Below are 27,055 nucleotides of genomic sequence, written 5' to 3' on the forward strand. Positions count from 1 at the left end.
GAGTTTTTGCTGGAACGCCACTATGGTGTTATAGGAGAACTATCTGTCTGTTTCTGAGACACAAAGGCTCTGAAATATGTCCAGCTGGGTCAACTGATTCTTCAAGTACCCTGGTTATTGTCTACAACAAGCACTAGGCCAGTTTCATAAGTAAATGAGGAACCTAATATCAATATTTCCTAAATTGGATGGCATTAACTGGAGAAAGTACTGAGCCCAACCTAACATGCTTGGGTTTCTCAGTGGTTGCTGTGGCCATGAACTGGCCCAACAAAGAAGGTCAACGAATCAATCATTTTCAACGTTGGTATTCTGTCAGGAAGAGGGGTGTTTTTCCCACGTCCACAGCACTCTTGAGGATCAGGGTTTGTCCATGATAGCTATCTTCTCTCTCCCTGCCTCCCTATTCCTTCCAATGTCCTTCCCTAGTCTCCTGGGAATTCCTGAGAATCACTCTATTCGCAGAGCACATCCCCTTGAAGTAGCTGAACTGCCTCGAGAAGCACAGAAGACAGCTTTCCCAAATTATTAAAATGTACTTTTTCTTGGCCCCCTGGCTCTGGCAAATGCTGCCTGTGGGCTAGCTTTTATAGTGTGAATTTAAATATGGTCATGTGTAGAATAATATGAAATCACATTCCAAGCTGATAAAAGGAAAAATTGTGAAATGATTATTTTTGCCCATTTCTTTGTCTTTCCAAACAGAAGATGCTGATATTTGCTTGGGCATCTGGACTTCTATGATTACTGGTGGGCTTCCAGAACCTTACCAAAGTTGCTATTATTCATGACTGAGTTGATCAACTCAGTGTTAATAAGACGTTTGAGTTTAGGCAGCAACACATTTGAGTAAAAGCAAAATGCTATTGGGAATCTGAAATAAAAATAGAAAGTGCTTAAAAATGAACACAGCAGATCTGGCAGCATCTATGGAGAAAGCAACAGATGTACTGTTCCAGGCCCAATATGGGCTTCAGAACTGAAGAGAGGTGGAAATGTGATGTGTTTTATGTTGTTGAAAAAGAGAAGTTGAAGAACAAGGGAAACAAAAGTCAGGGAGAGGTAAGGGGTGGAACAGATCAATGCTGAGATTTTCCATTTTTCAGCCTATATTTGGGGGTAGGCGAGTAGATTGGTATGAAGACTGAGTTAGTCACCAATGTGAAAGCTCCCCACAGTTAGCAAGTAAAGGCTGAACTAATGAACATCTTGCTAAATTACAGCAGCAAGTCCTCTGCCTCCCATCCATGACCTTGACAGAAGCAAATGGAGACGATTAAAATGGAGAACAGATGGTCTGAAGTGGTTGAACTCAATTTATGAGTTTGATTTTGTGATCACCAGACATCCAAATGTGCAATTTTCAGTTGGTTAACAATGAAGAATACGAACTGTTCAGCCTTTACCTTCTATTTATGTTTTAATACATTTGTGAAGGTCCTTGCATTGTTGATGATGATTCATTTTCTGTATCCATTTAAGGCTGTGAGTAATTGTAGTGTACCAGCTGAGGTCAACTATTAACACAGCTCAGAAATGGAGCCTGAAACAGAAGAGTCCAAGACAACATTCAGGGTAGCTATATGTTCTTGTCACATTAGGCTCAAACACAACAACTCCAGAGTTGGTTGATGCCCTTTGGACTTGTATTTAGCAGGTAAATCCATTCTCCCACCAACAGTGGTTTCATCTTCCGCTCACTTTGTTCGCTCCCATTTTGATCTTTTTTATTGTTACATGCCTCTAGTGGGCTGTATTGTAATTTGTTCACTGGTGATGAGTTAGATTAGATTAGATTAGATTAGACTTACAGTGTGGAAACAGGCCCTTCGGCCCAACAAGTCCACACCGACCCGCCGAAGCGCAACCCACCCATACCCCTACATTTACCCCTTACCTAACACTACGGGCAATTTAGCTTGGCCAATTCACCTGGCCCGCACATCTTTGGACTGTGGGAGGAAACCGGAGCACCCGGAGGAAACCCACGCAGACACGGGGAGAACGTGCAAACTCCACACAGTCAGTCGCCTGAGTCAGGAATTGAACCCGGGTCTACAGGTGCTGTGAGGCAGCAGTGCTAACCACTGAGTTAATTGGTGGTGAGTTTCTTTTTAAATATATATAAAAGGATGCTTTCTTCCCCAGTGGGTATAATCTAGCCTGGGAAAGGAACCAGAGGGAAAGATGGAAAGTTTTTTGTTGTGCTAAACTATGGACTTACAATAAATGCCTGTAAATCTCTGAGAATCTTTAACTCCATTAATCAACGAATATTGATATTTCAAACCCCTGGATATCCAGGTCCTTGCAACTTCTGAGTTTGCTGCACAAAGTGGGCAAGTTGGTAATGTGCTTAGCAAGCCACTTTGATGCATCCTGTGTTCAATGCGTGCAATGTTGCTTGTACTTTCTGTATTCAAACTGGTTGCAAGAAAGCTGCCTGCAGTGAGTATATAACGGCGGAGGTCATATGGCTGTGGCAAGCCAGGTGTACATAACTGCACACTATGCAAACAAAGGTTATGAAGTGAGCCCCACTTTTGGTAGATTTTCACACACTTGGCATACATGACCTTCAAGGTGTTTTTGTCTTTTGATGGTACACATGAAGGTGGTTTTTCCTTTAATGTCTTCTAGTAGAAATTATGTTCTTTCTGGTTCTTTTTTAAACTTTCACAGCTAAGTCTGTTGATTTGTACTTTTACTTTAGACCCCTCTTTCCTTTAGTTTCTGGCTCGCTCTGTTTCTCTGTTCAGTGTCACCTGTAAAACACTGCAAATCTATATGTTTAAATCTGGCATGTTTAAGGTTACTAGCTTTTGACTTGTTTCTGCCATTTGTTCTGCTTGAACTCAAGCCAGGAACTCCAGTCCAGCCTTCCATCCAGCATTCAAATTTTGGCTGCAAAAGGGCCTTTGAAGGTTGTTTACAAAAGGGCATGTCTAGTTTTTCTCAGAGTGTGGAGATGTACATGGACACCGTAAGATTTTCTAAATTTGTAAGCATAATGAAAACTTTCACACATTGTAATAAATTTTCAAGGCTCACTTCACAATCTTCAGATTTCAATTTGTCACAACTTCTTTCAGTATAAATGTGTTGGTCAGGAACATAATATTGGGAAGTTTAAAACAGAGGAAACACATTTCCAGTGATAAGGGTTCCAATTTCTGGGAAACAATAGCAAGCCCTTTATTATTTATATTAGGGCACCTTTATCCCTTATAACATATAAAGTACTGCAAACAAATAGTGGTGGAGAAATTATGTGATGTTATCAGGCTTACATCATGCCTGATGAATAATTGATTAGTAGTTACTCAGAACTGACTAATGCAAGCATCATTACAACTATGTGGGACTAGTACAGTCAAAATTCTTTTCTGCACAGATGCCATTATAATGCAAATGTAGATAGTAATAGATTCCTGGTGAATAAAGAGTAACTCTGTATTGGCTGCAAAGTATATCCAAACTTTGACTTCTTCCTCCATGTTTCCAGTCATAGTAAACCAATACAAAAGTAACGCTATAATTACCTAATCTAAGAAATGACTTCAAATATGTATTCATTCAGTTGAAGGGCTTTATATACTGCTGCTTGTTCAATTCTATTATGCGTGCTTCCGTGCTATATTTGAAAATAATGTAACTTTTATTTACTCAAAGAATAGTGCAGATGCTGGAAGTCTAAAAACAAAGTACAATAAATTGGAAATATTCAATAAGTCAGACAGCACCTCTAGAAAGCAGAGGAAATTCAACCTTAATTTCATTCGGTCACAGGGTCTGGGCAACTGTAACAAGATCAGCACTAATTCTTTATCCTTAACAATTTTTTCTAAACAATCTGTTCAGATATGTCATGACACAGCTCTGGAGCAAGTGGGATTTGAACATGGGCCTCCCAGAACAAGGGCAGGGACATACCACTAGGACACAAGAGAGTTCAAGAAATATGGTATGCTCCACAGATTTCCATGCCATCCTTGTGCATGGAGCATGTGAATCGTCTATATCATTCCAATTTTAGGGTATGTATTTCCCAAAACGTGCCACTGGGTCACCTTCTTGAAATTCAGCTGTCCGTGTGGTGTAGAAACACCCAAAGTGCTGTTAGAAAGGACATTCCAGGATTTTGACCCAGGGTCTGAGAAAGGGTGGTGACATATTTCCAAATTGGAGTGTTATGTGACTTGTGGCATTGTGGCTCAGTCGTTAGCACTGCTGCCTCACAGTGCCAGGGACGGAGATTCGATTCCTGCCTTGGGCGGCTGTCTGTGTGGAGTTTGCACGTTCTCCCCGTGTCTGTGTGTATTTCTTCCGGGTGCTCTGGTTTCCTCCCACAATCCAATGATGTGCAGGTTAGGTGAATTGGTCATGCTAAATTGCTCATAGTGTTCAGGAATATGTAGGTTAGGTGCATGTAGAGTCAGGGGTACATATAGAGTAATAGGGTAGGGGAATGGGTCTGGGTGGGTTACTCTTCAGAGGGTTGGTGTGGACCTGTTGAGTGAATGGGCCTGCTTCCACGCTGTAGGGATTCTCTGATTGCAAGTGGCAGTGGGCCCAAGCTCCTGCAGCCCTGTCCTTCTTGATGGTAAAAGTTGTGAGTGGGCAGGTGTTTTTTTTAGATTACTTATAGTGTGGAAACAGGCCCTTCACCTCAACAAGTCCACACCGACCCTCCTGTTGTTAAAAGAGCTTTGGCGAGATGATATGTATCTTATGAATGACAAACACTGTTGATGTTGTGTATTAGTAGTGAAGTGGATGGATATTTAAGGTGGTAGATGGATTGTCAATCAAATGAACAGCTTTAATAAAGTTAGTATTAAGCTTCTTGAGTAATGTTGGAGTTGCCTTTATCCAGGAGAAAGTGAAGACTGCAGATGCCCAAAACATAGATTTTCCTGCTCCTCGGATGCTGGCTGACCTGCTTTTGCAGCACCACACTCTTGACACTTGCCTTTATTCAGTCAAATGAAACGATTCCAAACAGAATAGCACCAGTAGATGGGGATGTCAGAAGAAGCAGCAGAAAACATAGAATTATTGTGCAATGTAAGAGCAATACTGTATGTTGTTCAGTATTAAATTTTAAGCTGTCCTTAGCTGTTCTCGAGTCTCAAGAACCCAAACACTGGACACTTTGTGGTAAGTGGAGCATATAAGTTGCAGGGTACTCCAATGGAAATGGACACTATCACAAGTGTAATTGAACTACTTTGGCGACCAACTAACCACAGGCATCTACTACAAACCCATCAACTCCCACAGCTACCTGTACTATACCTTCTCTAACCCTGCTTCCTGTAAAAACGCCATCCCTTATTTCCAACTCTTTCACCTCCATTGCATCTGTTCCCAGGATGACCAATCCACTATAGAAAATCTCGGAGGGATTAATATGGATTTCACCAGTTTCCTCATTTCCCCTCCCCACACCTTATCCCAGTCCCAAGCTTCCAAATTGACACCACCCTCTTGACCTGTCCATCGTCTTTCCCATCTATCTACTCCACCCTAATCTCTGACCGATTACCTTCTCTCCCATCTTCATCTACCTACTGCATTCCCAGCTATCTTCCCCTCAGCCTCACCCCACTTCCATTTTATCTCTCAGTCTAGGCCCATAAGCCTCATTCCTGATGAAGGGCTTATGCCCAAAATGTCAATTCTCCTGCCCCTTGGATGCTGCCTGACCTGCTGTGCTTTTCCAGCACCACACACATCTAACATCTGGTAAGATTGACCCTTTTGGATTTTACAGGGGTTGATGAGACTGTCACAAAAATTTAACAGTGTACAGGCTGAAAGCTGGCAGATCGGAACCGGTTTCCTGGATTCTGAATTAAAACAGCAAGTGTTAAAGTGCCTGCAAAAAACAGATAAATGCAATGATGGAGAGCTGTAGTTTCTTTTCTAGATCAGTGATCAATATCATTTCCAATAGCTTCCTGTTTTGTATTCATTTTGTGCTGGAATGGTGTTTATGAAGAAATTCCAATGCAGTAATGATGCATAAGTCATCTTAATGAGCGATATATTCACAATTTGCACAACTGCTGTGCAACGGCTCCTTTAAGAATACGAAGTTGAAAGATTTAAACTAAAGGAAATTGTGCAGTGTGTGTTAAACCACTTTTACCACATGTGTTATGTCCAAAACCATGTGACAGTACTTTCAAAAGAACACTGTGTTAGTCTTTCATCTGTTGAAGAAAAAGTTTTATACAATTACATTTAATATTGATACCTTTCCATTTGCACCGTGTCTGTAATTATAGACATTCTGAACTGATCTATTTTCTAACACTTTTGCAAAGAGAAATTACTCATTTGTAATATGCAGTTGATTCCTTTTTTTTGAAAAAAACCTTTTTATTGCAATTTTTCTCCATTCCACTTTGCTTCATAATTATGAATCACATGGAGCATGGAATCACAGTTAGAGTCCTAAAGTCATACAGTACAAAAAACAGATCCTTTAATCCAGTCAGTTATACTGACCATAATCCCAAACTAAACAAGTCTCAGCTGTCTGAGCTTGGCCCATATCTCTCCAAACATTTCTTATTCATGTAAATCAGTTGTAGCAATTGATTCCTAATCTGCCCTTATTTCTTGAATGAACAGTAACCTGTTCCCACTTTCTCACCATGCCATTTGATCCCTTCAACACAAAAAACTGTATATATCTCCATCTTAAAAACATTCAATGTTTTGGTCTTAGCCACTTTCTGTGGCAGAGAATTCCACAGGCTCATCACTCACAGTCCTAAATGGCTTACCCATATTCAAAGTTTGTGAGAAGATTTGTAGCTCGGGTGCTCGGTGTTGTGGTTCTGTTATTTCTGACATCCTCAGTGCTTGGGAGCCTCCTGTGAAGCGCTTCTGTGATCTTTCCTCCTGCCACACACGCAGCTGACAAGCAACATGAACTCGACTGGGACAACACTACTATTACAGGACAAGCCAGGGAATTCTTAGAGGCATGGCACTCATCCACAGATTCAATCAATAAGCACATCGATCTGGACCCAATATACCGACCACTGCAACGGACAACTGAAACTGACAACCGGAAGCGGCAGATTCAAACCACTACAAATGCCGTAGGAAAGATCACAGAAGCGCTTCACAGGAGGCTCCCAAGCGCTGAGAATGTCACCTAGACAGGGGATGAAACGTCTGCAATACAAATTCCCAGCTTGGCGAACAGGGCCTACCCATATCCTTAAACAATGACCCCTGGTTCTAGACTCCCTGGTGTTCAGGACCATCCATTCTGAGCTTACCCTGTCTATTTCTGTTCGAATTTTGTGTGTTTCTGTGAGGTCCACCCCCATCCCTCATTCTTCCGAACTCCAATGAATATAATCCTAACTGATCCAGCCTCTATTCATATTTTAGTCCCATCATCCCAGGAATCAGTCTGGTAAATCTTTATTGGACTAGCTCCATAAGCAGACATGGAAACCAAAATAGCACACAAAACTCCAAGTGTGGTCTCACCAAAGCACTGTATAATTGCAGCAAAACATCCCTGCTCCTGTACTCAAATCGTCTCGCTATGAAGGCAAACATCCCACCTGCTTTCTTCACTAACTGCTGCTCCTGCATTCTTGCTTTCTGTGACTGGTGTGTGAGGCCACCCAGATCCTGTTGTACTTTCCACTTTTCCAAAGTACTGCCAATTAATAATAATCTGCCTTCCTATTTTTGCTACCAAAGTGGATAACCTCACATTTATCCACATTATACTTCCTCTGCCATGTAATGCTCATTCACTCAACTTGTCTAAATCATACTGAAGGACCCTTGCATCCTCCTCACTGCTCATGCTCCCACTCACCTTTGTTCATCAGCAAACTTCAAAATGTTACATTTAATTCCCCCATCAAATCATAATATCATGGATAAATAGGATACAAACACTGATCCCTGCAATATCCCATTAGATTCTGCCAGCCACCTGGAAAAAGCTCCGCTTATACCTATTTTTTATTTCTTGTCTGCCAATCAGTTAATACACTACCCCAAATCCCTTGCATTCTAATTTTACATACCAATTTCTTCTGCAGGATATTATCAAAACCCTTCTTGCAGTCCAAGTAAACCACCACTGCTGCTCCCCCTTATCAACTCTCCCAGTTATGTCTGCCCAAAATGCCAGAAGTTTTGTCAAGCATGTTATCCCTTTCATACACTGATTCTTCTGACCCTGTCACTGTTTTTTAAAACTCATCAGCATAGTTCGCAAGTGAAGGATTACCAATAAGATGAGGAACACAAATGGTCTTCCAGTGAGACTCAAGCCTGTTAAGAGGGGCAAAGACAATCTGTGCTCTTGCAATAGTGCTGAAGTCTGACTGCCTTCTGTTTTTCTCCAGGCCTGGAGGAAGCGTTGGTTTGTGCTACGCAGTGGTCGATTGAGTGGCAACCCAGATGTCCTTGAATACTACAAAAACCACCACTCCAAGAAACCTCTCCGTATGATAAACCTCACTGAATGTGAAAACATTGAAGCTGGCTTAAAGCTCAGTAAAAAAGAATTCCAGAACAGCTACATCTTTGAAGTTAAGACTCCGGCTCGTACATTTTACTTGGTGGCTAAAACGCAGGATGAAATGAACAGCTGGGTACGACACATCAGTCTAATCTGTGGCTTTAGTTCCAGCGATGATGGAACAGGTACAACTTAAGATAATTACTGTATTACCTGCCTTAGTTTCCCTAGGGTAAGAGGGTCGGCTTGGGGCAATTTCTTTGATGCAATTTTATTGGTTAAAAAAAGAAGAAATTGACATGTATTTCATTCTCTAGAGACTGGGCTGTAGCCAGACAGATTCTTTTTGACCTCTCTGACTGCTATCGAGAATGGCTGAACATGGAACATGATCAAAACACAAATGGCAACACGCCTTTCTAGCCACAAATCAACCCTTACAGAATTGATGTAATTCATGGAGTTTTCTTTTCAGCGTTGCACTTCAGTATATTATTATACACATGAATTTTTGAACTGGCCTCTCATCCAACACACATGCACCTTCAGAGTGTCTGACTCATTCCTCTTCTACTATTTAGCAACCTCCATTTGATTTTTTATAAGATAATTAATGCAGTATAGTTATGACTGTGAAGATGCTCTATTGCTGGTGAAATTCCCATTCTGAAAGATCAAGTTTTTAGAGTGTTGTGATTTAAGGCAAATATCTAATTTGGAAGCTATCAGGTAGATACATCTGCACAAGGTGGAATCATTTGTCTAATTTCCAGACTTACTTGCATATAGAAACTCAATGCAAACATGTTGAATTTGAAAATAATATTTAATGAGGAGAACCCAAATGATTCTAGGTATACAGCTGTGGAATGAATTGGTTTCATGTATTAATGAGCTGAACAATACAGGCAAGTACTGCACATAGAAAGGAGATGGGTGGCATACATGCTGTATTAATAATGTCAAATATTTTGAGCAGCACGGTGGCTCAGTGATTAGCACTGCTGCCTCACAATGCCAAAGACCTGGATTCGATTCTCTCCCAGGATGACTGTCTGTGGATTTTGCACATTCTCCTCATGTCTCCATGGGTTTCCTCCCACAATCCAAAGATGTGCAGGTTAGTTGACTTGACCAGGCTAAATTGCCCATAGTATGAGGCATATTAGTCAGGGGTAAATATAGTTTAGGGGAATGGGTCTGGATGGGTTACTCTTCGAAGGGTTGGTGCAGACTTGTTGGCCAAATGGCCTGTTTCTACACTGTAGGTAATCTAATCTAAAAAATTCCTAAGGAATAAGTTGAAGATCTGGAATCTTAGTAGACTTGATACTCAATGTGTGCAACCATTGCAAAACAGTAAAGAAAGGAAATGCTCAATTACATACCCAAACCTGTAGTATACAGTCAAAGGTGATCTTTATGAAATTCTGAGATGTTTTGTAGTTCAGTCAAACTTTTAATACTGCATTCAGTTCAATTCACTATAAATACATGGGAAAGAATGAAACTGCAAATCATTTAATGAACAGTTATGAAGCTGATCTGTTCAGAAGAAATGACTTAAGGGTGACCTTCAGGGAAATATAAAATTTTGAACTGCATGAAAGGGGTCAGACTTAAAATTTAGTACACATTAATTTGCAAGTCTAGGTGGCAGAGATATGATTTCAAATTATTAAAGTGCAAATTCATTTCTAATATCAGCAAGTTTTTCAATTAAAGAGCGATAACATATGACATGAACTTTCAAGTGGCAAAGTGGACATGAAAATTCTGAAATCATATGTAGAAATGATACGCTACTGACAGGAAATTGTCAATTGGATCTTTTAAGGAAGAGAGACATGAGAGCTGAATGTTGTTTCTGATTTGTATTTCTCTTGCAATCTTGCGACCATCATTTGACATCCATAAAGAAAGCCGACCTTTTACGTCCATACAATGAATCCAATTGTGAGGATCATTTCTGGATTTTTCTTTTCAATCTGATTCTAGAGAAGCCTATATTGTTAAGGATGATCTTTTGACAATATAGAAGCATCTCTCCAGGCTTTAGACATTTCAAATTATTTCCTTTGTAATTGTGGATAGCAGTCTTGTGATTTATTCCACCCTGATAATTACAGTTCTACCTACTTATTCTGACATTTCAGGGACTGTACTAATTTTATCGAAATAAGCAGCTTGCTTTGAATTGACGTAGAAATGTCCAGAAATCATGAATCAGTGGGCTGGAGTCTCAATCCTGACTGTATTTGTTATCCAGTAACATTATTCAACAAAGAAAATGTGAGATGTTGCAAACTGTAAAAGTAAATAGGGCATTATAAAAGTTCTTATTATAGCAAATAGATTTGAAGCTTCTTAAAAAGTCCTGGTACCCAGTTTTGACTGGTTCTCATTGTTCTGCTCTGATTAATTATCCATAGCATTGCCTTTGTTGCCTGTGATCTCTGACACCTGCAATGTGACCCTGTCACCATAGTGAACACTGACAGTTCAAAGTCACACAACACCAGGTTATAGTCCAACAGGTTTAGTTGGAAGCACTAGCTTTTGGAGTGCTGCTCCTTCAACAGGTGGTTCATCAAATCATTGATAGTTCAGTTGTTTTTACTGGTGCAGCTGTACTAAGTGGCCTACTTCTAGTTATTCCATTACCACAGGCAGCCAATCTGGCTGGATCTCTTCATCTTCTGCTTCAAAGCTAACCTGCCAATGATAACCCCAGAGTATCGGCTACACTGGACCTTCCTGCACAAAACAAGATTGAGAGAGGAAACATCCCACCCAACAGTACCATTCCTTGACAAAGTCACTGTCCACCTAATTTTTACTTTGGTTAGGTAGAGGTGGGATAGGGTCGGAGCTACTGCTTCTGGAGATAGACCCAGGGTATAAACTGAGGCAAATGGATGGGTTTGAATGGTCACCTCCACATACTGGTCTTTCAGACCATTTTTAATCATGAATGTCAGACTCCACCATCCTCAATGTCCTCCCATGGCCCCACATGCTCTCTCCATTTGTACTCCACAGCATGTCTTGATTCCTTATGTTCTCAGCACACCCCTTCCCCTCCCACCCTGCACTCTCCATTACCACTCATTTAATATTCCACAGAGTTCAGGATCCGTGTTTTTGAAATGGTTATTAACAAACAAAATAGTTACAAACTAATAGAGTTGCAATTATTCACACTGAAGAGCCCTTAGAAGTCATTGGAGATGAAAATAATTGAGGCTTCGAACAATCTACTCGAGATATCACTCATACAGATATGATATTGAGGAAAAACTCTCATGAAACCTATTCAAAGATTTCAAATACTATCAAGTAGTTAATCTGTAACGAAAAAGAATGTCTACTCAGTCACTATAGTGAGGAACAACTAATTTTTTAGTATCTTCTTAGAATGGCCATTCAAAATGTGAATTGCTGAGATGTGATTTCAGAGCCTCTGAAACCCAACAAAACTCACTCAGATATGAAATCAGCTAAACTCTTTGAGGCTTCAGAAACAATGTGTTTTTTCTAAGCTACTGTTGATGGCCTGTCAATTGATGCATTCAACAGTATTCCTTTTTAATTATGCCTTTTTATATGGACTCACTACATTAACACAAAGCAGGTCAGAGGCTAAGTATACTGTAGTTAATAGCTAACCTCCTGACTCCGTAAAACCTGTCTACCATCTACAAGGCACAAGTCAGGAGTGTGATGGAATACTCCACGTTTGCCTGGATGGATGCAGCTCCAACAACACTCAAGCAGCTTGACACCATCCAAGACAAAGCAGCCCGCTTGATTGGCAGCACATCTTCAAGCAGCCAACGCTCAGTAGCAGCACTGTGCACTATCTACAAGATGCACTGCAGAAATTCACCAAGGTTCCTCGGACAGCACATTCCAAACCCATGACCGCATCTATCTAGAAGGACAAAGGCAACAGATGCATGGGAACACCACCACATGCAAGTTGCCCTCCAAGTCACTCACCATCCTGACTTGGAATAGCCAGTCCTTCAGTGTCACTGGGTCAAAGTTCTGGAATTCCCTCCCTAAGGACATTGTGGGTCAACCTACAGCATGCGGACTGCAGCAGTTCAAGAGGCAGCTCACCACCATGTCTCAAGGGTAACTAGAGCAATAAATGCTGGCCAGCCAGTGATGCCCATGTCCCACCAGTGAATAAAATGAAAGCTGCACCCTTACCCAGTACCAGCAAAACAAAAAGATGCTGAACATTGAAAAAGGGGTGACGGGGTGTGGTGAATGGCAATCTCATTATTGACTCCTTCTAACTATTTTTAAAGTACTCCTGAGTCAGCCTGACTTGTTGAAAATCTGGGCTGAAATACTTTCAAATTAACTGTATAATGATAAATCATAGGAACTTGTTTGTAACTTGCTTTGTCATTTTCTGAACAAAAATGGTGCATGATTTTTCTGAAACAATTTTTCTTCAAGAAAGAAAAACATCCTTGGTATGCTTGATTTTCATGAGTAAAGCAATTCTTTTAAAAATTAACAGAATATTTTCTTTTTGATGGGCTGACACATGCTTTCAAAGTCCAAGTCTGTTAATTTTTTTTCCTTCTGTTTGGGAAGCTTCTCCTCACACTCGTCTCACACTTGTGGGCGTCACGGTGGCACAGTGGTTAGCACTGCTGCCTCAGAGTGCCAGAGACCGGGGTTCAATTTCCACCTCAGGTGACTATCTGTGTGGATTTTTCACATTCTCCCCGTGTCTATGTTGGTTTCCTCCCACAATCCAAAAATGTGCAGGTTAGGTGAATTGGCTGTAGTGTTACGTGAAGGGGTAAATGTAGGGGAATGGGTCTGGGTGGGTTGCGCTTCGGCAGGTCGGCGTGGACTTGTTAGGCCAAAGTGCCTGTTTCCACACTGTAAGTAATCTAACCTAGTCTCAAAATGTTGGACAGGTCAGAACATTTTTGGTGTATAGTAGGCCATCACTTAGTCATCTCTGTCATGATTCCTTAATTTTCTCTTCACTTTGTAACTTGTGATTCTTCAAAATTTTTTTCTTCTTCCCAAATGGCAAAGGCTCCACCCTATATTCTCTTCTCTCCAAAACTTCCGTATTGAAACCCCTCTATAACTCATTATTTCCTAGACCACATTCATCCGTTCTTCCACTTAAAATGTTCAGCTTTATGAAATCTAAGTTTGCTGTCATTTATTCATCATTTTCCCAAGTTTTAGAACATAGAACATAGAACGGTACAGCACAGTACAGGCCCTTCGACCCATGATGTTGTGCCAAACATTTATTTTAATCTAAGATCAACCTAACCTACACAGCCTTCAATTTACTGCTATCCATGTGTTTGTCCCGCAGTCAATTAAATGTCCCTAACGTCTCTGACTCTACTACCACCATCGGCAGTGCATTCCACACATCCATCACTCTCTGCATAAAGAACCTACCTCTACATCTCCCCTATATCTTCCTGCAATCACCTTAAAACTATGACCCCTCGTGACAGCCATTTCTGCCCTGGGGAAAAGTCTCTGGCTAGCTACTCTATTTATACCTCTTGTTACACTGTACACCTCTTTCAAGTTCCTTCTCTCCAGCGTTAAAAGACCTAGCTCTCACAACCTCTCTTCTAAAACAAGCCCTCCGATTCAGGCAGCATTCTGGCAAATCTCCTCTGCACCATCACCAAAGCATTTATGTGCTTCCCATAATGAGGTGACCAGAACTGGACACATTTTTTACATTTGATTTGTCTTGCATTAAAGCTCAGTCTCCAGTCCAGTTTCTTGACAAAAAAAAACACTGACAGTAAAAGTTAACTAAATCTCTTTCACATTTGATGTTGGATATATTTGCTGGAGTATTCTTCTGTAGGTAATCCATCCCCATTATTTAGCGTTTAAACTAAATGTCAGGCTTTAGTTACTCAACTATCAAAGGTATTACAATGAGATGCACACTTACCATTGTTCAGTACTATTTTCATGAGATGCCACTGGACAGGCATCATGAGGATAGATATTCTGCTGTTGATTTCCTCACCTTTAATGTTTCCTCATCAACAAGGGCAGCAGATAGAGCACTACTATTGTCTTCAGTATCCTGATCCTAGAACTGAAAAGAAATGACCAGGATTTCTATTGCTGATCGCCAGCCAGTGACAACTGATGCAAGGTACATTTGTGTACTTTGGATGAGGATTGGATGAAGGTCAAATATGATGCCTGCCATAGTCAGTCTGCTAATTATACACATGAATTGAGAGTCCAACAACTAGCAGTACCTTCAAGGGAGGAAGGAAGGCAATAAATTTGTCTATATAACCCTTTTCAGCTTCAGGATCCTATCTCTCCTCTTCAGGAAGAAAAGTTTAGCCTTATCCTGGCAACTGAGCCATCAAAAGAGTTAATGTCTCTGCAATGAAACAGTCTGTTGTGCAGTCTAGAGCATGTTTCTTTGCAGCTAGCAGCACAAAGAAATCTATTTATGTCAGTTATGATAAAAGGAGTCCTTTAGTACTGTCCTAGAACACTACTCAGTAGCTGTTTGACACATTAGTAGGCTATTGATCTATCAGTAGGGTCCCTTGGAACAAAGACAGTATCTTGTCTGTTAAGAGCCTAAGGTCAAATAGTGAAAGCATCGTACATTCGATACTGCTGTGCACTAGAAATTCAAACTATTTTGTTCTGTCTCATGAATGGCTTACATTTGAAATGATTTATCTCAAAAGATTTGGAGGTTATTGTGTTGACCACTTATGCCGACATAGTTCTGTCTGTCCATCATGACTTGTTAAATAGCAGGGCACCTCAAGGTTTATAACCATGGCTAACATCTTTATGTGCATATTGAATTATCAACAAAAATCACAATAATACATCATAAATAAGAAATGCTGATTCTGTAAAAGAAAAGCAAAAGAAGCATTTTAGCTTGTAAATTTTTTGCATACATGACGATGTACAGTCCTGAGAAAGAAATGAGAATTTATGTTTAAAAAATTCCACGAAAGCACACTTTCACTAAAGCAGATTATCTCATTTAAACAGAAAGAGTAGAGGAATGAGTCACTTAATCCACCAGATTTTCCAACATTTGACTACAAATACTGATAGCCAGTCGGCTGTAAATCATTAATGTAACATTCATCCTGAAAGGTTAATAACTGTATTGTAATTATTGTAAATTTCATTGAAGATGAAAATCCAATTTATGCTTCATTTTGTGTATTTCAAGTGGGATGAAATTTGGCTTTTGTTGTCGTTCTTACTCTATTCTTCCCTTTTTGTCTGTAATCAACACAATGTACTTTCTACAAAGTGAACATCAGGTTATATCTTCCCTGAGATGCAAGCTATTTGTTACTGAAAAGTTTTATTCAATTATTAAAAGACAATCTAATTGAACTGTTGAATTAACAAATATATTGTTTTAGGTCAACTTAAGCAGTAGGTATACTAATAGGCATACAGTCATACAGACGTAGAGCATGAAACCCTTCGGTTCAATTCGTTCATGCCAAGCACATATCCTAAATTAATCTAGTCCCATTTACCGGCACTTGGCCCATATCCCTCTAAATCCTGCCTATTCATATACCCATCCATAATTTTCCCATTTTAGTTAACGTGTTTTGCTGAGTTTGATTTATGGTGTCTGGTTTGCCATGGCTCGGAGGAAATTTTCTCACACAATATTCCTCTGTCCACGTCATTTAAGCATGCAGCTGGGATCTTGGTGCCATTTGTAGGAAGTTACACAGCCAATGAGATGGAAACGTTCAGCACTGCCAGTATCTTCTATGTTGCCAAATATAAAGCCAAAGTGCACATCACATCAGATTTTGCAAGCCAGGAACTCCCTCTCACACAGTGCTTGAATGTTATTTTTGAACATGGCCCTGTGTCCCAGGCATGGACCTGAAGGTGCTGATGGAGGTGGTATTGGAGAAGAGGGTAGTCCTTTTTCCAGCTGACTGCTACAGGAGGCCATGCTAATAGGTACAGCCTGCCTGAACCTAGGTAAAGGCCTGGGATAGTGTAAAAAGGACATCCGTCAATGAGAAAAAATGGTCATTGATCTGGTCTACACCACAAGGATAAATGTCACCGTCTTCTGTCTGTAACCTCATACTTACAGGGTCACCAGTCACTTTAATTCTGCCATGGTTGTTGTGGTTCTGTTCGCCGAGCTGGAAGTTTTTGCTGCAAACGTTTCGTTCCCTGGCTAGGGAACATCATCAGTGCTATTGGAGCCTCCTCTGAAGCGCTGCTTTGATGTTTCTTCCGGTATTTATAGTGGTTTGTTCTTGCCGCTTCCGGGTGTCAGTTTCAGCTGTAGTAGTTTGTATGTGGGGTCCGGGTCGATGTGTCTGTTGATGGATGTTCTTGCCGTTTCCGGGTGTCAGTTTCAGCTGTAGTGGTTTGTATATGGGGTCCAGGTCCATGTGTCTGTTAATGGAGTTTGTGGATGAATGCCATGCCTCTAGGAATTCCCTGGCTGTTCTCTGTCTGGCTTGTCCTATGATGGTAGTGTTTTCCCAGTCAAATTCATGTTCCTGGTTGTCTGAGTGTATGGCTACTAGGGATAGCTGGTCGTGTCGTTTTGTGGCTAGCTGATGTTCATGGATGCGGATTGTTAGCTGTCTTCCTGTTTGTCCTATATAGTGTTTTGTGCAGTCCTTGCATGGTATTTTGTAAACTACGTTAGTTTGGCTCATGCTGGCTATTGGGTCCTTTGTTCTAGTGAGTTGTTGTCTGAGTGTGGAAGTTGGCTTGTGTGCTGTTATGAGTCCTAAGGGTCGCAGTAGTCTGGCTGTCAGTTCTGAGACGCTCCTGACGTATGGTAGTGTGGCTAGTCCTTTTGGTTGTGGCATGTCCTCGTTCCGTGGTCTATCTCTTAGGCATCTGGTGATAAAGTTGTGTGGGTATCTAGGGAATTCCTAGAGGCATGGCATTCATCCACAAACTCCATTAACAGACACATGGACCTGGACCCCATATACAAACCACTACAGCTGAAACTGACACCCGGAAACGGCAAGAACATCCATCAATAGACACATCGACCTGGACCCCACATACAAACTACTACAGCTGAAACTGACACCCGGAAGCGGCAAGAACAAACCACTATAAATACTGGAAGAAACATCAAAGCAGCGCTTCAGAGGAGGCTCCAATAGCACTGATGATGTTCCCTAGCCAGGGAACGAAACGTTTGCAGCAAAAACTTCCAGCTCGGCGAACAGAACCACAACAACGGACACCCGAGCTACAAATCTTCTGCCATGGTGCACATCAGTCCCATGGCTCAGGGACTACAACTTTAAGTATTGCAAGTATCATATCCATTTAATGTCCTTTACCTAATTCCTCCTCCCAAACCCAACCATTCTGTCCTCTGGGCTTTCTGCTTATTCAACGAGGGCACCTTTTGCTGGTGCATCACCAGTAATTGCACTTTCATCCACTTTCAGCATGTGCGATACCTTCTTTTCTCTCATAGCAAGAAGCATTGGCCCAACCATAGGACAGATGTCACTACAGCACTTCAACATACTTACCTATAACCCATAAACATGGACTACTTGCACTTGACCTGCAGGATTGACCTTGGACTAATCCCCTGACTGCAAGGACATCGATCCATGGACTCTGATACAACTAAGAGTCTGACTGACCATGGCAAACTTCCAGTCGTGTCGTCAAATGAGCTCTTGGCTAAGTGTAACAGCACCCCCTGACTGACCATTGTCCCATTCACTAAAGTAAGTACTGCTCCCCTTTTACTATCACACCTGTTCATTTATTTGAAACACATAGTGTGTTTGCTGCATAATCTGCTGGCACATGCTGCAAGTCTGCTATTACCATATAGAGACATAGAATGGAAACAGACCCTTCAGTCCAACTAGTTCACGCTGTCCAGACATCCTAAATTAATCTAGTCCTATCTGCCAGCATTTAGCTTATATCCCTGTAAACCCTTATTATTCATATAACCATCCAGATTGTTTTTTTTCCCCGCTACATCCTTCCTATTGCAGGGAGACCAGAATAGAGACCTAACTAATGTCCTATACAGCCATAACATGAACTCCCAACTCCTTTACTCAATGCATGGACCAATAAAGGCAAGTATACAAAATGCCTTCTTCTGTACCCTTGCTACTTTCAAGGAGCTTTAAACCTGCACTTCAAGGTCTCTTTGATTTCTACCCCTGTCTGACTAATTTCTCAGTGCTCTCTTAACCCCCATTTCCCCCTTCACAAGCTGCCTTGTGTCTCTGTTTGCACTGAAGAACAGCTTAAGCAACAGTGGATAGTAGCCTGTAACTAAGCACTAACGACCCTAAGAAAGCAAGACAAACCAGGGGCAGTTAATAGGCCAGTGCTGAAATGAGAGAGTGTTCTCTAAGAAAGCAATCTAAAACCATAAAATGCATTCTGTGTAGATGTATGAGATGGCTATGAGTTCCTGTACACAAAGAGACCTGGCAGATGTAGGTGTCCTTGACCTCCAATGGCAAGGGCTGAAGTGGTGTGCAAGCTGGTCCAAGATGAGCCATGGTGATGTGGTGAGGCAGGTGGTTTGCCAATACTGACATGCATGGATTAAGAATGGTGGCCATGGAGCATGTACTTTTGTTGTGAAGAAGCAGTTAAATGATGGCCATGACAAACATTGGGTCAGCTGCAACTCGCAATTAGCTGTTCTGATTTACATTGTGGCAATTTGATGTCTAGTTTCTTGAAGAAAGGGCTTTAATGAGTGAAAATAACATACTGCCTTCTTAATGGTGAGGTTCTGGAGTCACCATTTAATGGTTGTGAGGGACATTGCAAAACATTATTCCTGACCGGAAGGATCTGATTTTTTTCATTCTTATCCTATTTTTCCACCTTTCTTGACATTGCTCATATCTCACTAGAATGGGAAAATTACACTGAAACTGTTTGGAATCAGGCAAAGGCCACTATTACTATTCATTGTCAGAGTTTGGGGGTTTATATTGGCACTTGCTGGCTGTCCAGCTAGAAATGGGCATAAGGATTGACCTCTCTGCAAGAACAGCAAGGCCCTTAGGCCCACTCGTTTTAATAAGATTGGCAAACCTTTGACATCTACCATGAATTCCTAGGCAGCTCATTGGCTAAGGACAGATAAATGTTGGGTCACTGTGACACTGAAAGCAGCCTAAGGAAAGTTCTGGCACTGAGAAGAAACATGATTGAACATTGGCAGTTGACCTAAGAAGTGTTAGGAAACCAGAAACACCCTTTGGCTTCTAATGGATCTTAATTCTGGGGAAAGGGCAGCGGTAATTGTACAGTAAGTTAAAAAATTGAATTCATTAACATTTCCATCACTGTTGCTGAAAGATTTGCCTATAAGTGGCATAATTAAATTTATGGTTATTGAAACAAGAAGAAAACCCAGCTACCTTTCATTCTCATTTCCAGCATGTATCCAGTTATCTCTGAAGTCATTTTTATTTTCCTCCCCAGGTCTCTCTAATATTTCTGATAATGTTTGACTCACATCCTGTTTTTTCGGTGGTCTGTCCTGCAGAGAGCTCCATTATTAGCCCCTACCATCACAAAGACAGAGGAGGGAGAGACAGAATTAAATTGGGAATAAACATAGGAATGAAGGCACAGAGAGACTGAAATGTAAAATGAAAGAGAGAAAAGGGACTGAAGAGAAAGGAAAGGGATCAAAAGAGAGGTTGAGGTCCAAGAATGAACTAAAAGATAGCAAATTAGGACATTTATGTACAATTATTAATAACCTACTATCCTTTTCATGCAGTAAGTCCAACCAAATATCCCTTCTTTCTCTTAATTTCAATTCTTTTAAACTGTGTCCTTATATTTCAAACCGTCACTGTAGTGCATAAATTACATAGTTCAATTTTGTCAATTCCCTTAATATCATTGCAAATTTGCCTTTGATCATTTCAAAGCATTTTCTTCAAAGAAATGAAGAATGAAGATCAGGCAACCTATATGAGGTATAATCCAGGTAGCTGTGGGAGTTGGTGGATTTGTCAAAAATGTCAGTGTGAAGCTGACCTAATAATCAGCAATAATACAGGCTACTTGAGAGCTCTTGTGGTGCAGTGGTAGTGTTCCTACCTCTAAGCTAGCAAGTCTCAGTTCAAGTCCCATCTGTTCCAGAAATGTCGAAGAAGATCTCTGAACATGTTGGTTAGGAAAATATCTACAAGTTGCTTATATTGTGCTGCCAAATTTGAGGATAAAGTTAGTTTCTCCCATGTATTCCTTCTCACCAGTACTGCTTGCATTAAAAGCAATTTGGGTGAAAACTTTGGTGGCCCAGGCATGGAGCCTATGGTCTAATAATACTCTCACATGAAAAAGTGGATTTTTACTTAGTCCTGAGTAACAAAGTTGAGTGTGTGGTGCTGGAAGAGCACAGCAAGTCAGGCAGCATCCGAGGAGCAGGAAAATTGACATTTTGGGCCAGAGCCCTTCTTCAGGAATGAGGTTGGGATCCTCGGGGGTGGAGAGATAAATGGGAGGGGGAGGGGTGGTGGGGCTGGGGAGAAGGCAGCTGAGAGTGCAATAGCTGGATGGAGGTGGAGGTAAAGGTGATGGGTCGGAGAGGAGGGTGTAGCGGATAGATGGGAAGGTAGATTGACAGGTGGGACAAGTCATGAGGGTGGTGCTGAGCTGAAAGGTTGGAATTGGGGTAAGGTGGGGGAGGGGAAATGAGGAAACTGGTGATGTCCACATTGATGCTCTGGGGTTGAAGGGTTCCGAAGCGGAAGATAAGTGTTCTTCCTCCAGGTGTCGGGCGGTGAGAGTGTTGATGGAGGAGGCCCAGGACCTGCATGTCATCAGCAGAGTGGGAGGGGTAGTTGAAATGTTGGGCCATTGGGCGGTGGGGTTGGTTGGTGCGGGTGTCCTGAAGATGTTCTCTAAAGCGCTCTGTGAGAAGGTGTCCAGTCTCTCCAATGACACTCTTATTCGTTTGGCTGAACTGGTCCTCACCCTCAACAATTTCTCCTTCCAATCCTCCGATGTTCTCCAGATGAAAGGGGTAGTCATGGGCCCCAGCTATGCCTGTCTCTTTGTTGGCTACATAGAACAGTCCATCTTCCGGAGTTAGACCGACACCACTCCCCACCTCTTCCTCCGTTACATTGATGACTCCCCGCATCGATGCCATGTCGTGCTCCCAGTTCATCAGTTCATCAACTTCACTAACACATTCCACCCTGACTTTAAATTCACCAGGACCATCTCTGACACCTCCCTCCCCTTCCTAGACCTCTCCATCTCCATTCACGAGGATCTACTCAACACTGACATTTTTTTACAAATCCACCGACTCCCACAGCTACCTGGATTACACCTCCTCCCATCCTACCTCCTGCAAAAATGCAACAAGGACAGAAACCCCCTGGTCCTCACCTTCTAACCCACCAAACTCCGCATAAATTGCATCATTCGCCAACATTTCTGCCACCTACAAATGGACTCCACCACCAGAGATATATTTCCCTCCCCACCCCTATCCACTTTCCGCAAAGACCGTTCCCTCCGTGACTACCTGGTCAGGTCCACACCCTCCAACAACCCACCCTCCCCTCCTGGCACCTTCCCTTGCCACTGCAGGAATTGCAAAACTTACGCACACCTCCCACCTTACCTCGGTCCAAAGCCCCAAAGGAGCCTTCCACATTCATCAGAATTTCATCTGCACATCCACCAATGTCATTTATTGTATCCAATGCTCCTGATACCATCTCCTCTACATTGGGGAGACTGGACGCCTTCTCGCAGAGCACTTTAGAGAAGATCTCTGGGTCACCCGCAACAACTAACCCAACCACCCCGTGCCCAAACATTTCAACTCCCCCTCCCACTCTGCCGTGGACATGCAGGTCCTGGGCCTCCTCCATCACCATTCCCTCACCATCCGACATCCGGAGGAAGAAAGCCTTATCTTCCACCTCAGGACCATTCAACCCCAAGGCATCACTGTGGACTTCACCAGTTTCTTCATTTCCCCTCCTTACCCCACCCTACCCCAGTTCCAACCTTACAGCTCAGCACCACCCTCATGACTACCTGTCAATCTTCCTTCCCACCTATCCGGTCCACCCTCCTCTCCGACCTATCACCTTTACCTCCACCTCCATCCGGCTATTGCACTCTCCCCAGTCCCCCCCCCACCTCCCATTTATCTCTCCACTCCCCCCCTCCCCCCAAGGCTTCCAGCCTCATTCCTGATGAAGGGCTCCGGCCTGAAATGTCAATTTTCCTGCTCCTTGGATGCTGTGCTTTTTCAGCAACACATGCTCAACTCTGATCTCCAGCATCTGCAGAGCTCACTGTCTCGTGAGTAACAAATCTCTTTCAAGCCGTTTGTTACAGGGCAGCACGGTGGCACCGTGGTTAGCTCTGTTGCCTCACAACGCCAGGGATCAGGGTTCAATTCCCACCTCAGGCAGATATCTGTGTTGAGTTTGCACATTCTCCCCGTGTCTGGGTGCTCCGGTTTCCTCCCACAGTCCAAAACTGTGCCGGTTAGGTGAATTGGCCATGCTAAATTGCCGTAGTGTTTGGTGCAGGGGTAAATGTAGGGCAATGGGTCTGGGTGGGTTGCTTTTCGGAGGGTCGGTGTGGACTTGTTGGGCCAAAGGGCCTGTTTCCATACTGTAAGTAATCTAATTTATCATCTGCTAAATTTTAATGTATAGATATCTTTAACTTTAGCAGAGGATTTGGACCTGATGATAATGGCACTGGCCTAGTCATCCAAAGCACAAGCTAATGCTGAGGGAACATCAATTCAAATACCACCGTAGCAGATGATTTCAGTTTGACTAAATAATCTGAATTGAAAACTAGGCTCAGTAATTGGGACCTTGAAGCTATTGTCATTTCTAAAAAAAGACTGCCTTCGCTAATGAACCAATCTGTTAATCTGACCATCAAATAACTCCACACCCACAGCAATGTAGTTGCCCCTTAAATGGTCTAGTAAGCCACTCAGCTCAGCAGCAATTGGACATAGCCATAAAATGCTGACTTTGCAGTAACACACACTTCCAATGAAAGCATTCATAAAACTTCATTCGTTTTAGCTCTGAATTTACTTTCAAAACAATGTTGAACCAGAAGCATGTGTAAATTTGCCCTACATCCTTTTTAAAGTGCTGTGCACACGCAAACTCACTTTTATACTATGCGGATCATTTTCCAGTATATGAGATTATTTTTACTGACCTACTTTTGAGTTGCTTTGCCTTGTGAAGCGTAATGTGGTTATTAATTGTCACCTCAAGTAATGGGTGATACAGGGTGTGAAAACTTAGAGATGAACTGTTCAATGCATCAAACACTTACTTCAAAGACATCTAATGGCTAGTCCTATCATAGTGTCATAGAGACATAAAGCACGAGAACAGACCCATCAGTCCAACTTGTCCGTGCCAACCAAATATTCTAAATTAATCTAGTCCCATTTACCAACATTTGGCCCATATCCTTCTAAAACTTTCCCATTCACAGTTAAAAAGCACACAATACCACGTTATAGTTTCCCATTCATATACCCATCCAGGTGCCTTTTAAATGTTGTAATTGTATCACCTTCCACCATTTCCTCTCACAGCTCATTCCATACACACACTACTTTCTGTGTGAAAAGCTTGCCCCTTAGATCACTTAAATCTTACCCCTCTTAAACCTATGGCTTAACCTGTGCCTTCTAGTTTTGGACTCCCCTACCCTGGGAAAAAGACCTTGGCTATTCACCCTATATACCCTCCTCACAACCCTCCAATGCTCCAGAGAAAATGGCCCCAGCCTATTCAACCCCCTCCCTATAGCTCAAACCCTCCAACCCAGGCAACATCCTTTTAAATCTTTTCTGAACACTTTCAAGTTAACAGGAGACCAGAATTGAACCAGTATTCCAAAAGTGACCTAACCAATGTTCTATACAGCCAAAACATGACCTCCCAACTCTGATACTCAATGCAAACATACCAAATGCTTTTTTCATCACCCTGTCTACATGCAAGTTCACCTACAAGAAACTATGAACCTGCATCTCAAGGGTCTCTTCATTAGACAACACTTCCCAGGACCCCACAATTAAGTGTATAAATTCTGCCTTGATTGGCCTTACTAAAATGTGACACCTCATATTTATGTAAACTAAGTTCCATCTGCCACTCCTTGGCCCATTAGCCTACCTGATTGAGGTCCCATTGTACTATTAAATAACCTTCGTCACCGTTGACTTCAACACCAATTTTGGAGTCATCTGCAAACCTACTAACCATTCTGCCTGTATTTACATCCAAATCAAGCACATGAATGATGAAAAAAAAGTGCCCTTATGCAACCTGATGCAAAGTCATCTTCAAAGTCATGTTGATGAAAGTATAAGCTCTCTTGCTGTAGCACTAACTGCGGATTTTATAAGTGGCAGCCTGACTAAGTTGTTTCACACTATACTGGGCAATACCTTTACTTAATCATGCTTCAAAGGGGTTAAAAATAACTCCTGTTTCTTTTAAAAAGAGTTGTCAATAGCAGCTTAATTGTAAGTCTTATTATTACTCACCATCCCGTGTTTTGTTAACCAACGAATTTCTTTTTAGCTCTTTGTATTCTAATGAACCTGCTGTGATAATTTACATTTTCCAGCTTGCAAACTCATTTCACAAGCTTTAATTATGAAATGTATCAGGTTCACTAGAATATATTTTATGTTTTTTAAAGAGTTCTTTTGAAACATTTCATGACCTCTAATTAAAAATTATGCATGAATATTTGACGTTGCTTTCAAGATTGTGAGGAGCTGACATTGACATATGGTGGTATGATTATTTGAGCTGACAGGTCTCCTTTAGTTTCTCTGTGCCACAGGGAAATCACTGCAGCTAAAATAGTAGCAGGAAGGTTAGTGAAGGGCATTACTGTCAAATTCTATGCTTTGTTTTACCTTGGGATATTTTACTCTTTGCCTCACATGAGGTTTTCCCTGAATCTCTCTTCTTCTGCACCGACTCTTGAAGCAATATGAATCCACAGGTGGCACCAACCTACGGTACCAGCCATTCTTCATTTCAGCAGAAGCATTCAGTTGTAGAGCTGAGTTGAGCTTATTCTTGACTCATCCCAGTGTACACACATTCACATATTTCTGTAGGCGAAAGTGAGGACTGCAGATGCTTATCCCAGCCCTCGTTATCTGTCCTACCCATCCATCTTCCTTCCCACCTATCTGCTCCACCCTCCTCTCCGACCTGTCACCATTCCCCCACCTCCATCCACATATGGTACTCTCAGCTACCTTCCCCCCAGCCCCACCCCCCTTCCACTTATTTCACCAACCCCTCAGTTCACAGCCTCATTACTGATGAAGAGCTTTTGTCTGAAACATTGATTCTTCTGATCCTTGGATGCTGCCTGACCTGTGCTTTTCCAGCACCACACTCTCGACTTCTCTGTAGGACAACTGAGTAGCAATCAAGTCAGGCATCCTGGCTTTGTTGTTCCTCCTTCTTGGTCAGAGATGCTGAGAGCATTTCGTCCAGGCCATAATTCCCCACAGCTGGTAAATTTGACACCACCTAAATGCTAATGTCCAAGAGTTTAACGTGATCATAGTTTCTACACCTTGAGTCTGTTTTGAAGCAAGGTGAATTATTAAGGAGATGCAGCTAAAATAGATAACAGTAATTGCAAAGCATTATGTAATATAACTGGAGAATAACACTGAGCTTCCCCTAAAAGGTTCATTGAATAAAAGCTACATATAAGTGAACATTGCTTTTATGGTTCTAACAAGAAATCCCAGGTTAGATATCAGCCAGACTGATAGTAAGATTGCTGCAATTGTTTTCAGTGCATTGGACTAAAGAGGGAAACATATTTCCAAAGTTTATGAATAATAACCAGTAACTCCTCTAAAATGTGCTTCTGTGATCATCATGTGGGGCAAGGATAAATCTCAGCTGGTAGGCCCTCCGTGCTCAAAGAGGCTCCTGACATTGATGATTCTTTAAGCTAGAGACAAGGAATGTTTATTGTATGATGTTCCAAAAGAACAAAGATGCTTGTGGAATTGAGACCCAGAAAAAGTTAAGAAAATTAGGAGCAAAAGTCACTTAGGTATAACTACAAATAATTGTTTGGTAATATTTTAAATCTTGAAATTCTGCTTGGTTAAACAAGCCAGCAATGCCAGGGCTGGTGATGGTATGACTGTGGCTTCTGGGAGCTGGTAGACACCAGTGTCACTCATGACAACCATATCTGTTGTATGTGTCTGGAGTTTGAGAAACTTCAATTCTGGGTTGGTGAGCTGGAGTCTGGGCTTCAGCGATTACAATGCATCAGGGAGGGAAAAGGTTTCCTGAAAGTTTGTTTCAGGATGGAGTCACACTCTCCAGGTTAAATACTTCAGATTTGGTTCATAATCAGGATCAACAGGGTGTGGCTACAAGTGATCCAGAAGAGAGTACTGTGGAGGTGCTT

The 27,055-nt window shown here is 41.8% G+C and overlaps 1 protein-coding gene and 1 pseudogene across 3 annotated transcripts in view; one reads left to right on the forward strand and one right to left on the reverse strand.

The window, feature by feature from the left end:
* gab3 (GRB2 associated binding protein 3) overlaps positions 1-27,055 on the forward strand; it is a 140,927-nt gene that overhangs the window by 67,051 nt on the left and 46,821 nt on the right. For all 3 annotated transcript variants that reach the window (XR_009645177.1, XM_060832120.1, XM_060832121.1), the window contains exon 2: positions 8,400-8,700. Coding sequence is in view for 2 of the 3 variants with exons in the window: in XM_060832120.1 (XP_060688103.1) it covers positions 8,400-8,700 (301 nt within the window). In the remaining variant the exon portion in view is untranslated. The remainder of the gene's footprint in view (positions 1-8,399; positions 8,701-27,055) is intronic.
* LOC132820557 (U6 spliceosomal RNA) lies at positions 3,956-4,055 on the reverse strand (annotated as a pseudogene).

Source organism: Hemiscyllium ocellatum, chromosome 11, assembly GCF_020745735.1.
Source record: "Hemiscyllium ocellatum isolate sHemOce1 chromosome 11, sHemOce1.pat.X.cur, whole genome shotgun sequence".
NCBI lineage: Eukaryota > Metazoa > Chordata > Chondrichthyes > Orectolobiformes > Hemiscylliidae > Hemiscyllium > Hemiscyllium ocellatum.